The following is a 13,665-nucleotide window of genomic DNA, read 5'->3' as shown; positions in this document are numbered from 1 at the left end:
AACTAAATAACTTGCCCAAGGTCACACGACCAATAAGTAATAAACTAAGGTCTGAACCCAGATAGTCTAGCTACACAATCTATCCATCAGAACTTTCTGCATTGGCCTTCTACACACTGTAGATGCAGCTACTATTGCTGAGGAAATGATATTTTTCATCTTACCTCATTTTAATTAATTATTTAAGTTTAAATAATCACATGCGGTTAGAGGGTACCATGTTGCAGACCTATACCCTTTCCTATAGGTCTACCTGATAGCCTCAACAACAAGCAAAAACGTTGTGCAAATAGTTCGTTGCAGTCAACTTCAGAAGTCTAAACAACCCAAAGAAAATCTTTCAAATAACATGAGTTTCAAGTAATAGCTGAAAAATTCACTACCTTACTTTAAAAATCTCTTCACCATTGTTAAGACAATGATATACTGGACAATAAACAAAAAAATAGTATTTTCAAGCTATTTTTTAAATTATTTATTTTTATTGGAAAGGTAGATTTACAGACAGGAGAGACAAAGATCTTCTGTCCACTGGCTCACTCCACAAGTGGCTGCCATGGCCTTCGGTCAGAGCCAATCCAAAACCGGGAGTCAGGAGCCTCCTCTGGGTCTCCCTCATGGGTACAGAGAACCAAGGTTTTGGGCCATCCTCTACTGCTTTCTTAGGGAGCTGGATGAGAAGTGGAGCAGCCAGGAAATAAACCGGTGGCCACATGGGATCCTTGTGCATGCAAGGCTAGGACTTTAGCCACTAGGCTACTGTGCTGGGCCCACACACTTTTTTTTAATTGGGGTCAATATTGTGATGTAGCAAGTTAAGCTGCCACCTTCTACAATATTTGTTATGCAATATGGGTGCTGGTTTGGGTTCCAGCTGTTCCACTTCAGATCCAGCTCCCTACTGATGGCCTGGGGAGGCAGCAGATAATGACCAGCTGCTTGGGCCCTGCCACCAACATGGGAAACCTGGAAGAATCTCCTGTCTCCTCACTTCAGCTCACCCTTGGTACTGACTTTTGCAGCCATTTTGGCAATGACACAGATGATGGAGGATCTCTATCTCCATCTCTCCCTCTGTTTTTACAATTTTGCCTTTTACTCAATCAAAAAACCTATTAATTACTGCTCCATAAAATCAAAGTCTTCATAAAACTTTAATCAACTAAGTTTGCCCAAAACATACAAAATTTTTATTTCAAATACTACATTCCTAAACATACTCAAGGAGTTGTTTCTCAGAATTTTCCCAGTATAAATGAACTGACACTATTCTAAAAGATTTATGGAGGCAGCCATGTAGCCCAGCAATGAGGAAACCAGTTAGGAAGCTTCAACCCCCTACAGGTGTATCTCGGTTGATTCCAGCAACTTGCTAATGCAGACTGAGAAGCAGCAGTGTGACTCACGTAACTTACTTCCTAAAAGCATCTAGATGGAGTTCCTGGCTCTGGGTTTCAGCCAGGCCCATCTCTGGTCCTCGTGGGGATTCGGGAAGTGACTCATAACAGGAGCTCTCAGGCATGCATTCTCTTTCTCTTCCCACCCCCTTTCTCTCATTCATTAATAATTACTGAAAGAAGATTAATGAATATCACCCTACTGAATCATTGTCCACAGAGCCACATATTTTGTCCCAGACATGAACATAACCATCTGAGACCATGAGTGCAAAAATAATAATTAATAACAATGATAAAAGTAGCAAAATCAATATAAATATTAATAGTAGCTTACATTTAATCTTACAATTGCATGAATCCTTTCCATGCATTATTTCATTCAATCTTTATGACATGCATGTGAAATATAAACTGTTATCACTCCTGCTACTCATATAAAGAATCTGATACAGAGGGAAGTTAAGGAGTCAGTAAACACATCCAGGATTGAATCCCTGGTCTGCCCTCTAAGAGACCACATTAACAACGTCCTCTGTGCTGCCTTTTCACTTTAGTGAGTCACTCACATAACTCCACATCAATTTAGGCATAAATTGTGAAAATCTCTAAAGGTAATCCACAGGCGAGCCAAATGCAAAACTCTGCAAGATTACTGTAATCCAATTTACTACTGTATGTTTAAATGGCAAGAATAAACATAGTCAGCAAAGCCCAACACATTGATACAGTAATTCAGAAGTTACAAAAAGAAAAAATAACATAGCTTTAAGAAACACAACAGGGGGCCCAGTATGATAGCCTAGTGGTTAAAATCCTTGCCTTGCATGCACTGGGATTCCATATGGGTGCCAGGTTGTATCCTGGCTGCTCCACTTCCCATCTAGGTCTCTGCTTGTGGCCTAAGAAAGCAGTCGAGGACGGCCCAAAGCCTTGGGACCCTGCACCTGTGTGGGAGACCTAGAAGAAGCTCCTGGCTCCTGGCTTCGGAACAGCTTAGCTCTGGCCGTTGCGGCCACTTGGGGAGTGAACCAGAAGACAGAAGATCTTTCTCTCTGCCTCTCTTTCTCTATATAAATCTGCCTTTCCAGTAAAAATAAGTAATTCTAAAAAAAGAAGAAAGAAAGGAAAGGAAAAGCAAGGGAAGGAGAAGATAAAAAAAAAGAAAAGAAACAAAAAAACAGCATGTCCAGAATCTGTGAGATGCCAGAGACTATCTTATCCTGTAATAAATGTAAAACACCAAGACACAGAGACATTCACTGACTTGCCTAAAGTCACATGGTGGTAAAACTAGATGATGGTCTTCTGATACCATCAGTGTCTTTCTCACCACAATAGCAATGGCCCTGGTCTGTGCTTCACCTTATGAAACACATTAAGGAAATCTTACTAACAGGGTCCAAACCCAGTGGAGAACACAGTACTCTCTATGGTGTTTGGACTGTATTCTAGGAGAATTTGTATTTAAATGGCACAGTTGCTTCTAGTATTATCCCTCATCACACTGGATGATATACTAGACATACAGCAGGTCTAAAGGTGATTCATGGCTAGCACAAATGTTCACTAATATCATTGTTGTTTTTGTGGTCAGGGTCATGTTACTGCTACTGCAAACCCAGGAACTGCAAAAGAAAACAAAAGGAAAAAGGAGCAAATGTGGTAGCTGTTACAGAAGGCAGAACTCCCAGAAATCCCCTATAGGCTTGTGGTAATACAACCCACGTGCTAGTTTTTTAACTAAGCAAAATGCTACTCCAAACAAAAACAAAGTTTTGTTATTCATAAATACTTAAAAGAGAATGGCAATTGAGTAGATAAGGAATAATGTTTCCCACACTGTCCATTTCTCAAATTCTCCTTAAGTAATTCCTTCCATGTTACCTTTTTACTTCCAAGAGTAAACTTTCTGTAAATCATAATGAACTACAAACCTACAAACAAGTAAACTATTTAAGTATTATTCCTTTTTTTTTTTTTTTGGCTTAAATTGTCAACACAAGTAGCAAACTTTAAGCACTTCTGAAGAAAGCTGAAAATAATCATCTGACCACTACAAGCTATCACAAAGGAGTTATTTACATACAGTCTCTGTTCACTGTTGAAGAGACTGTAATATTTAACTTATATTATGACAACAACCTGAATTACACAAAACACAACTAAAAACCACATATTTCAGTTACACTTATCAACGTAATAAACCATTACATGCAGAATTTAAAAGGTATAATAATAGAAGCAAAACTAAACTGCTAAGAGGATATAAAGTAGGACTAATTCTGGCTTAGATGTGTGGCAGGGGAAAAAGTCAGGGAGACTGTATTTGGCCGGAGTAGTGCTTAAGCCTTGAAGGCTGGTCTGATAAAGAACATAACCTGGGGGCCCAGGCGGTGGTTGATAAGATTAACCCTCCACCAACAGCACTGGCATCCCATATAAGCGCCAGTTTACATCCCAGCTGTTCCACTTCCAATCCATCTCCCTGTTTATGGACTTGGAAAGCAACAGAGGGTGGCTCAAGTCCTTGAGCCCCTGCATCATGTAGAAAACCCAGAGGAGACTCCCAGCTCCTGGCTTTGAATCGTCTCAACTCCAGCTGCTGCACCCATTTGGGAAGTTAACCAGCAGATGGAAGATGTCTCCACCTCTCCACTTCTCTCTGTAGATCTTTCTTTCCAATAAAAATATTTTTAAAAAGAATGCAGCTGTTACAAAGAAGAGGCAGAAAACCTGGCCATCCAGATGGAGTGGCACAGGTAGGAAACTCCAATTGTTATGCAAGAGCTGACACAGAGGGTGCAGAAAGGGATGCAGCGATATAGCCAGAAAAGCAGGCTAAGTTCAAACTCTAGGTCTATGACAAACTGCTTCAATGGGAGGCTGGAGCACAGTCAAATAACCAATTACCTTTTCTCCACCTCCCACACACCTTGACACCTTAAAAATATTTTCAAATTTCTTGTGGTTTACACAAGGGCTCTGTATGGGCATCCGAGCTCCCTCTACTTTTCCATCTCCTCATCAGCAGGTTTTATCTTTACATAATTTTTCATATGTTTTTAAAAATATTTCAGAGGCACAAAAGAAATTGATCCCAAATGCTTGTAACAGCCAGGGAGGAAGCCAGAAGCAGGGAACATAATCCAGATCTCCTATGTGAAGTGTAGGAAGCCGCATACTCAAGCGGTCTCCATGCTTCCCAGAGTAGCAGGAAGCCAGAGCCAGGAACTGAATCCGGGCAATCTGATGTGGGGCTAAGGTGCAGTAACAGCTAAGTTACATGCCTGTCTGATTTAATCCACTTTCCTATCATATTTAATAACTCACTTTTTTCCCTAATATATTCTGCCTTCTCTTAACTCTAGAACCTGAACTTTAAATAAATATGCAATTTGTTTTGTTAGAAATGTTTACACATGTTCTCTTCATTTATCTCTCAATTATCCAGTCTTTTTGCACCCTTTCAGACATGGCTCAACTAAGAAAATCAGTCCTCAAAGACTTTGATTCCTTTACTTTCCTCATAACTAAACCAAGGTCTGCTAAGCACTTTTTTTGCCCCCTAGGAATTGCCATGATAGCCTACACAGCACCTATCATCCTATTGCAATTACTGGCTTTTGTCTCTGATCACTGGCATCTGAGTTCCTAAAGATACATTTGTGTATCTTTTTGTCCACAAAGCAGTAAGCATGCAGTGCAAGCATACTGAATAAAATGATGAGTCTATTCTAACACTTACGTTCCACTACCAGAGGGGACTTTCAAGACCTCACTGAAAATCTCTTATTTTTCAAAAAAGACTTATTTATGTGTGTGTTTGTTTGTTTAGCAGTCAGAGTTACATGCATAGAGGGCAAAATAGAAAGAAGGAGATCTTCCATCTGCTGGTTCACTCCCCAAATGGTCAGAACAGCTGGGTTTAGACCACACTAAAGCCAGGAGCCAGAAGCTTCACCTGGGTCTCCCACATGAGTGCAAGGATCCTAGTGGCTAACTTCTGCTGCTTTCCCAGGCCAGCAGCAGGGAGATAGAACAGAAGTGGAGCAGCTGGGCTAATACCTGGCACCTATATGGGATGCCAGTGCACAGACTGCAGATTTGCCTGGAATGCCACAACATCAGTCCCAATTTCCTTATTTTTTTTTTAAGGTTTCTTCATTTATTTGAAAGAGGGTTACAGAAAGATGGGAGGGGTAAGGTTGAGAAGAAGAGAGTAAGAGAAAGGAAAGAGGGAAATCTTTCATCTGCTGATTGACTCTCCAAATGTCTGCAATGATCAGGACTAGACCAGGCCAGACCAAGGAGCCAAGAATTTCTTCCGGGTCTTCCACATGGATGGTAGGAGCCTAGGGCACTTGGTCATGTTCCACTGCCCTCCCATGCACATAATCAGGAAACTGGATGAGAATGACAACACCTGGGACCCAAGCTGGCAACCACATGAAATCCTGGAACTGCAGGTCATGGTCTAACTCACTTCACAGTGCCAACTCCATCTAGCCCCAATTTTAGGAATAATTTTAATAAACTTAGTCATCAGGCTTCCCAAACAATCAAAAATACAAAATGAAAAACTTGGGTCATCCTCAACTTTTATATTTTAAGGTAAATTTCCTTCACAAATCAATTTTTCCATACTATTTACTAATAGCAATGTGAATATGTTATTCAGAAATGCTATCTGTACTCTATAGCCATTCAAATCCAAATTTTGTGATTCAAAAACTCTTCTTCCAGGCAAGCATTATGACATAGCACTTTAAGCTGCCATTTCAAAGGGCCTTGTTCCCAACCTGGCCACTCCACTTCCGATCTGGCTTCCTGCGAACTAACATGACGGGAAGCAGCTCATGATGATTCAAGTACCTGTAATCCTGCCACACGAATGGGAGCCTGGGACGGAATTCTGGGCTCCTGGCTTCAGTCTAGCCCAGTCCCAGCTGTTGCAGGCATTTGGGGAGCAAGTAAGCTAACAGAATAACCATCTGTCCTTCTCTCTGCCACTCTTCCTTTCAAATATATACAAAACAAAACAACAACAACAAAAACTTTCTTCTTACGTGTCTCATATTTGTCTGTGTAACTTACTTTTTCAAGATTTGCAGAAATATTAAAAATTACATAACATTGTAAAATGTTTGGCCTTATAGATGCAGTGAAAACATCCCAAATCAAAGTGCCTAGGTTAGGGACCTGGCCCTAGTCTTAACTCCCGCTAGTGTGTACACTGGGAAGTAGCAAACGATGACTCTAGCAGGTGGTTCTCTGCCACTCCAGTAGGAGACCTGAATGGTTTTCTTGGCTTCTGATTTTTCCCTGTTCCAGCCCAGTGACTGCAGACATTTGTAAAATAAAGTAGCATCTCTGTTTATCTCTCTACCCCTCAAAAAAAAAAGAAACAATATTTTGAAAAGATAATTATCAGTTAATTTGTTAACTAAATGATTAAGAAGGAGACTTGGAAAAAGATTTGGGGATCACAGTTGTGGTGCAGGATCTCAAGCTGCCACCTATAACACTGACAGCCCATATGAACACTGGCTTGAGTCTTGGCTCCTCCACTTGAATCCCTCTGAGATAATGTACCTGGGAAGGCGGCTGAAGAAGACCCAAGTGCCTAAGTCTGCGATGCATGCAGGAGATGCAGAGGGAGTTCTAAGCTCTGGGCTCCGGATGTAGTTCCAATCATCGCAGACATCTGGGGAGTGAACCAGCAAATGGAAGATTTTTCTCTCTGTCTCTGTCTCTGTCTCTGTCTCTGTCTCTGTTAAATGTGCCTTTCAAATAAATAAATAAATCATAAAATAAAGACGCTTAAAAAAGAACAAGCTTCAGGGGGTTGGGAGAACTTTTATCTCTTCTATTTTTTCCAACCACAGAAAATTTTTAAAAATAATACGATGCAGGCCTGGGATAACAGTGGTGATGGCTCATGTAACTGGATTCCTATCACTTACGAGAGAACTGGATTTCATTCTTGTTCCTGGCTCTAGCCTTAGCCTAGTTCCAGACATGATGGACATTTGGGAAGTGGATCAGATGGGGGGGATTATTTGGTTTGCTTCCTCTTAAACACATTTTAAATGTCTATTTTGGTGCCAAAAAAAAAAATCAATGCATAATGTCTTTATTATATGCATTTTCCATTAAATTTTCAAAAATTCCTCTACAAATATTTATATACACAAATGCACACATATATTATGAAAGGCAAAAACAACACTGTCATTCTTTTCCCTGGCTACCTCCCATGTAATGATAATTATGATTGGAGTAAGGGGGGAGATAAAAGGGATGCGCCCCCCCAAAATGTGGAAACAATGCTCTTACCCATTTTCCTTTAGCCCTTGACACTTGTGCCCTAATCAACTATGTAAAAATTATCAGAATAAAATAATGACTTTAAAAATTATGACTGGAAACATAAAAACTGCAAGCATGATTGTAGTAAAAAAAAAACTTATTGTAAAGTCAAAATGCATGGATGCTGACATTTTCAATGAGAGTATGATTAAATTCATTTATATTTTTCAAGATAAAAGTAATAAGCTCTGTAAAAAAATTAGTATGTGTTCTATTTTAAAAGAACATGGAAGAGAAATGAAGTGCAATAAAGGAAGCAAATAATTGGAAAGTATGGTAAATAATACTACCACATTTCCAAAGGCAGCTGGCCAATTTATCTGCTTTCATGAAATGCATTTTTATTAAATATTTTAAATACCATGTTCACCTATAAAATGAATAGAAAATACTGCATGTTACAACGCCATTTCTATCACCATTCTAAATCACCTTACATAGAAGTTAAGGAACCCCAAACTTTACTTAAAATATTGCCCACATCATGTAAAGAAAATCTAAAATAATCAATATTTTACATCACCTAAGGTATACTTATACTCTTCAAATCTTTACATAAATACAGAATGACATAATATATCTCACATTTAAAAACACTGATTTATCAACTTTAAACCACAGATTAATGAAACTATCAATACTGTCACTCTAGCTGATAGCATATACTTCAAAGAATCAATCCCTAATTATTGTTTTAGAAATTTACTCTCTGAAATGTTTAACAAGCAATATATACAAGTGTTCCTTCAAAAATGAATCATAGGTCTGAAAATGTATCTCAATATGTCCCAAACATATGCTATACACATATATCAATACATCAAGTAGTTACAAATATAAGGTAATTTTATGCCAAAAAGCACAATAAAATCTACCAATCATTAGCTAAATTTATATTTATAACTATTATCAGTCATTCAAACAAATAACCATCTAGTTCTTCTCCCCTGCTATTGGAAGAATACTAACTTGTCCTGATTTCTGCCATACATATTTACATTTCAAAATTAAGAGAGAAACACAAAAACTGTTCTGCTGCTGCCAAAATACATAATGCCAGAGGTATTTACAATGCAAAAAAACACTGTTCAGTAGCAATGTTACAACCTCCCCTTATTCCCTGTACCTTTAAATAGTAACCTCTTAATCTATGTTTAAAAGCAGTAATAATGAGCTGTGTTAACAATTGTACCACTAACTGATTCCTATCAAATACAAAGCTATGTCCGAAGAGCAAAAGCACATATGAAACCTTGAAAGTCCTCTTAAATAGCTGTTCTCCAGATCAGTATTTTATCACGAGTGCCCTGAAGTGTTCTTATGTTCGTGCGCTGGGGTTCCTACCTTCCTTCACTGTGGATGCTTTCTGTCTTGATGGTGTCACCAGCTCCTTTACAATCTGCAAGACTTGAATCATTGCTACTTAACAAGCCAAAGACTCCAGCTGCTTCCTACAGAAATCCAACAGGTTTCATCATCAAGAGCTCATGGCATTTGTCTTCAGAAAGCTCGAGCACAAACAGCGCAACTTCAGAGAAACAAATGCTTCGCCTGGCTATCCATACAGCCTCTAAAGCAGTTCATAAGCAACAAGGGAAGGATCAGCTGTATCTTCTTGCAACGATGGATTCAAAATGATTTCAGCACACATGAAAACGCATCCATAAAGTCCAAAATGCATTCCTTTGCAAAGTGTTAACTAGCAATAAACAAAACAAACAGTGGGTAATTGTTCGTAAATCAGTAAGCACAGTAGAAACATATTCTTACAAAAGCCATGAAGCAAAAATACAGTGCTATGCTATAAATTCTCATATAGCAGATCACAGATGCTACGTGAAGTTTTTAAGTAGCCAACCAAAACACCCTGCACTGTTTAAAGCCTTATTAACTTTTTTCCAATTTCTCAAAAATCTCATATTTAAAATGGAAAATAATATGCAGATAAAAATAAAAATCTATCTTGATAACTCCAAGCTCCAAGATTTGCATAAAAGATAGTTTCCAAAAACATTTTATAAATTCCTTGTAATCCTCTTCTTCCTCCTACACACACACACACACACATACGCACACCTCTGATATCCTAGCACATGAATACAAATTTAAGTTCACATGTACCCTAAATTCACTGCTCAACACCAGAGGCAAGAACCAGATAATCTCAAAATGTATAACCACTATTCTGCAGATGTTTTTTAACAGCCATGTTGCAAAAAATGCTCAATTAATATTTGATGGTTTTATGATGTGTTCTATTTATCACATGGAGGTCCCTTTCAAAGTCAACCTATTGAGTTAATTAAAAATGAAAACTGACATTTAGTTTACTGTGACTGACTGTTGCATTTATTAACGTAATTCCCCATGAGCAATTTTATCCTCTACTGACTGCCTGCTGCCCTGTCCTGTAATTATTCTTTCTTTCCCATTTGTTATTGTGATATTTCTTATATACCATAAAGTAATCGATGCCACCCAAAGCAAACCAAAGGCAATTCCTTTGCCTTTAGACAGTGAAATCTATTTGTCATTTTCCCACTTTCCAGTTGGACACCTAGGGTGCACAGTGAGTCAACCAAGATTAAACATAAGATCCAAAACTCAAAAGTCCTTCTGTCTCTGTAATTTGAAATTTAGGGTGAAGTTTTCAGCTCTTCAAAGAGGTACTACAACGTGTACATACATATATCCACCATAGCGTAGTCTTCATATGGATGTTAAGAGATGAGTGCTGCAAATCCACTGACAGTAAGAAAATCCTTGTAGATACAGGACAAATAACCGGAAGATGTATTTTCTGTATTGAGCATGCTTGCACTTAAAAATCAAAGAATTTAGACTGATCAAAGACCAAGCATGCAACCTAAAATCAAAACTGTGCTTCTTAATGAATACCATAAAACTGGGCACAGACATGTCAATCAAATTCAAGTTTTCCTAATTCCTTCTATTCCCTCATTTCCTGGTGCAGCTCTGAATGAGTAATAATTGTTAAATATCTATATCTCTTTTTTCATGTTTGCAGCTCCTGACAAATGGTATCCTTTCTCCTGGAAAAGGCTTTTCAAAGCTGAATTTCTGTTAGCTTGCTCTCTCCCAGTACTTTTCTATTTCTGTGAAACAGAGAGAGAAAATACAGGGGAATGGGGAACGTGATCTTCTCAATCGACTCAGATGAAGTTCTGGTCAGTGAACGGAAAAGTATCTAAATTCATGTTTCCAAACCTGTCAATGACAGCAACCTCTATCTCAGTGGTACTAGTGCTGACACTGAAAATGAGAATCACACAGAAGCTAGATGGAACACTCTAGTTCACTGCTATCAATCCACAGTTTTCTGCTAAGCAATTAATGGTCTTATTTCTATCATTTTTTAAAAAGCACAGTATAATCAGTAAAAATATTCAATCACAACTGTGGTACTTATAAATGAGCTGTACTTTTCAAAATGCCAAGATCATGAAAGAAAATGACAGAATAAGAAGTCTACAGATTAGGGAAGACTCAGAGTCAGGATAAATGCAATATGATTCCAGCTCAGAAAGAGGGGAAGGGAATTGGTGACAGTTTAGGACAAAACAGAACACACAGGATTTTAGTATATATACCCTGATGTATTTAAGCGAAAGATTTCAATTGGCACTCTCAAGGTTTAGAAAAAAAAAGTTAACATATAATGATAAAGCAAATATGGTAAAATGTTAACAGTTAGGAAATCTGGGTTATAGCATATAAGGATTGCCTATGTTGTTCTTGCAGTACCTTCCAAAAACTGGGATAATCACAAATTAAAAAGTTAAATTCTGAGTATATAAACGAAGGATCTTCAAAAACTTCACAAGAAATGTACATTAGTAAAAAAAAATTTTAAAAACTATGCATGGATTTCCAATTTTTTTGCAACAAAATAAACTCATCTTTTAATTCAGTTTTCCCAAACTCTTTCATTTTCTTCATACTGCATCCCATCAGTCACTGTGACCGTAAACAACTTAGTGAGTCCTGCTCTCGGATGGGAGACAATCCTGCCTCTCTGAGATCACTCAGAAGCACCTTAGTCACTGTGATGACTTTACTTTGTCATCCTTTCCATATAAATTAAGAATTCTCTAATAAGTACCACATAAACATGTAAAATTTTTATTTGAATTTTTGTTTGAATTTCATTGGTCTATCTACACAATATTTTATGATACAAAAGTTTTCTGTCCAAAAATATGTTTTATTTATTTCCTCATTTTAGATCTTCTTTATATCTCCTTTTAAAAGATTTTACAATTTTTCCTTAAATTGTTAACTGTACTTTATTAAATTTATTTCTACATGTCTTGTTTTTTTCTTGATACAACTGAAAATGGAGTTTCTCTTTAACTGTTTTTTTCCCGCTGATAAACAAATGACTTCTGTATATTAGTTTTATATGTAACTACATTGTTAAATCATTTTTATTATTTTTTTTCATGATTCAGTTCCTTAGGGTCAGGGATTTCCCTTTCTGTCCTTCCCCGCTCACTCCCTGCCCCCACTGTTTCCCTCTCTATTGTATTAATAGTTTTAGTCCCTCAACAGTCATAGTCCATCATTCTGCAATTTAAATGCATCCTGCCATTGTAGGTATAGAGAATGACATAAAGTCCAACATTCTAGTGTCAATAAAATCTTCTTTTTAAAGATTCAGTTATTCATGTGAAAAGCAGAGTTGGAGGCATGAGGAGGCAGACTCTCCAGGTCTCATGCGTGTGCAAGGGTCCAAGCACTTGGGGCAGCTTTAGTTGTTTTTCCAGGTGTATTTACAGGGAACTGGATCAAAAATGGAGCAGACACAACTCTAACTCACAAAATATTTCTGAAAATTTACCTGCAAAAACTTTTCATTTTCTCTATATGAACACATAATTTGTAATACACTTAATTTCTTCTTTCTAATCCTTATATGCTTAATCTCTCTCATTTTATGGAACTAGCTAGTACTGCCAACATAATTTTAGAAAGGAGTAGTTCTAACAAGGATACTTTTCTAATTGTTTATTTTAAATAACATGCCTTCAACATCTTCTAGTTCAATTGATACTTGCTTCAGAGTTTCTGTAGATATTTCGTTTGAAACTAGAAAAATTCAGGGCTGAATTTGTGTTGCAGCAAAGTAAGCCACCCCCAGCAATATCAGCATCCCAGAACATGATCACCCTTTTGGGACCCGGTTACGCCACTTCCAATCCAACTCCCTATTTGCGTTTCTGGGAATACAGCCAAAGACGTCCCAAGTTCTTGAGTCTCTGTTAGCCATATGGGAAGCCTGAATGGAATCCCAGATTCCTTGTTTGGGCCTAGTCCAGTGATGGCTTCAGGGGTGAACCTGCAGATGGAAAATCTCCGTATCTTTCCCTGTCTCTCTGTGCTGTAATTCTGCTTTTCAGAGAGAGAGAGATTTTTAACAAAATTTATGAAAATCTCTTCTATTTTAAATTTGGAATAATGATAGAGTACTACTTTTAAGCATCAATACTTAATAAACAAAACAATATTATACTTTTTAACTACAGAATTGAAATACACAATGGGAAAAATTTACCTGTGAATCTAAAAACATAATGGATTAGGTAATTATTTTTTTTAATTATTTGGTGAGTACATATGATGATTTGTGAAAGCTGGGTTTGGACCAGCTCAAAAGAGACACTTTTTAGACAGTTGGTATACAAGGCTATTAAGTCACAAGTAGTTTAACATTGTCCTTGGAGCATATTTTTGTAGCACAGAAATGAGTGAACTCTGCAAAACAGAGTCTTCTTCCCCCATCCCTCACTCTCACAAAGCTGACTGCTATACAGTTATTATTACCACACACTGAGGGTGAGGAGCGTAAAGTGTTGAAGATCACACCAGGAATGCT

The 13,665-nt window shown here is 37.7% G+C and overlaps 1 protein-coding gene across 2 annotated transcripts in view; it reads right to left on the bottom strand.

Annotated features, from left to right (window-relative positions):
• Positions 1 to 13,665, bottom strand: part of USP6NL (USP6 N-terminal like) — a 190,691-nt gene that overhangs the window by 124,945 nt on the left and 52,081 nt on the right. The window contains exon 2 of one of the 2 annotated variants that reach the window (XM_004588517.2): positions 9,114 to 9,220. The exons of the other annotated variant lie outside the window; for it this stretch is intronic. Coding sequence (XP_004588574.2) covers positions 9,114 to 9,186 — 73 coding nt within the window. The 5' untranslated portion in view covers positions 9,187 to 9,220. The remainder of the gene's footprint in view (positions 1 to 9,113; positions 9,221 to 13,665) is intronic. 2 annotated transcript variants of the gene reach the window in all.

This window comes from Ochotona princeps, chromosome 10, assembly GCF_030435755.1.
Source record: "Ochotona princeps isolate mOchPri1 chromosome 10, mOchPri1.hap1, whole genome shotgun sequence".
Classification (NCBI taxonomy): Eukaryota; Metazoa; Chordata; class Mammalia; order Lagomorpha; family Ochotonidae; genus Ochotona; species Ochotona princeps.
Note: the sequence above shows the minus strand (reverse complement) of the source record. Positions and strands in the feature narration are given on the sequence as shown.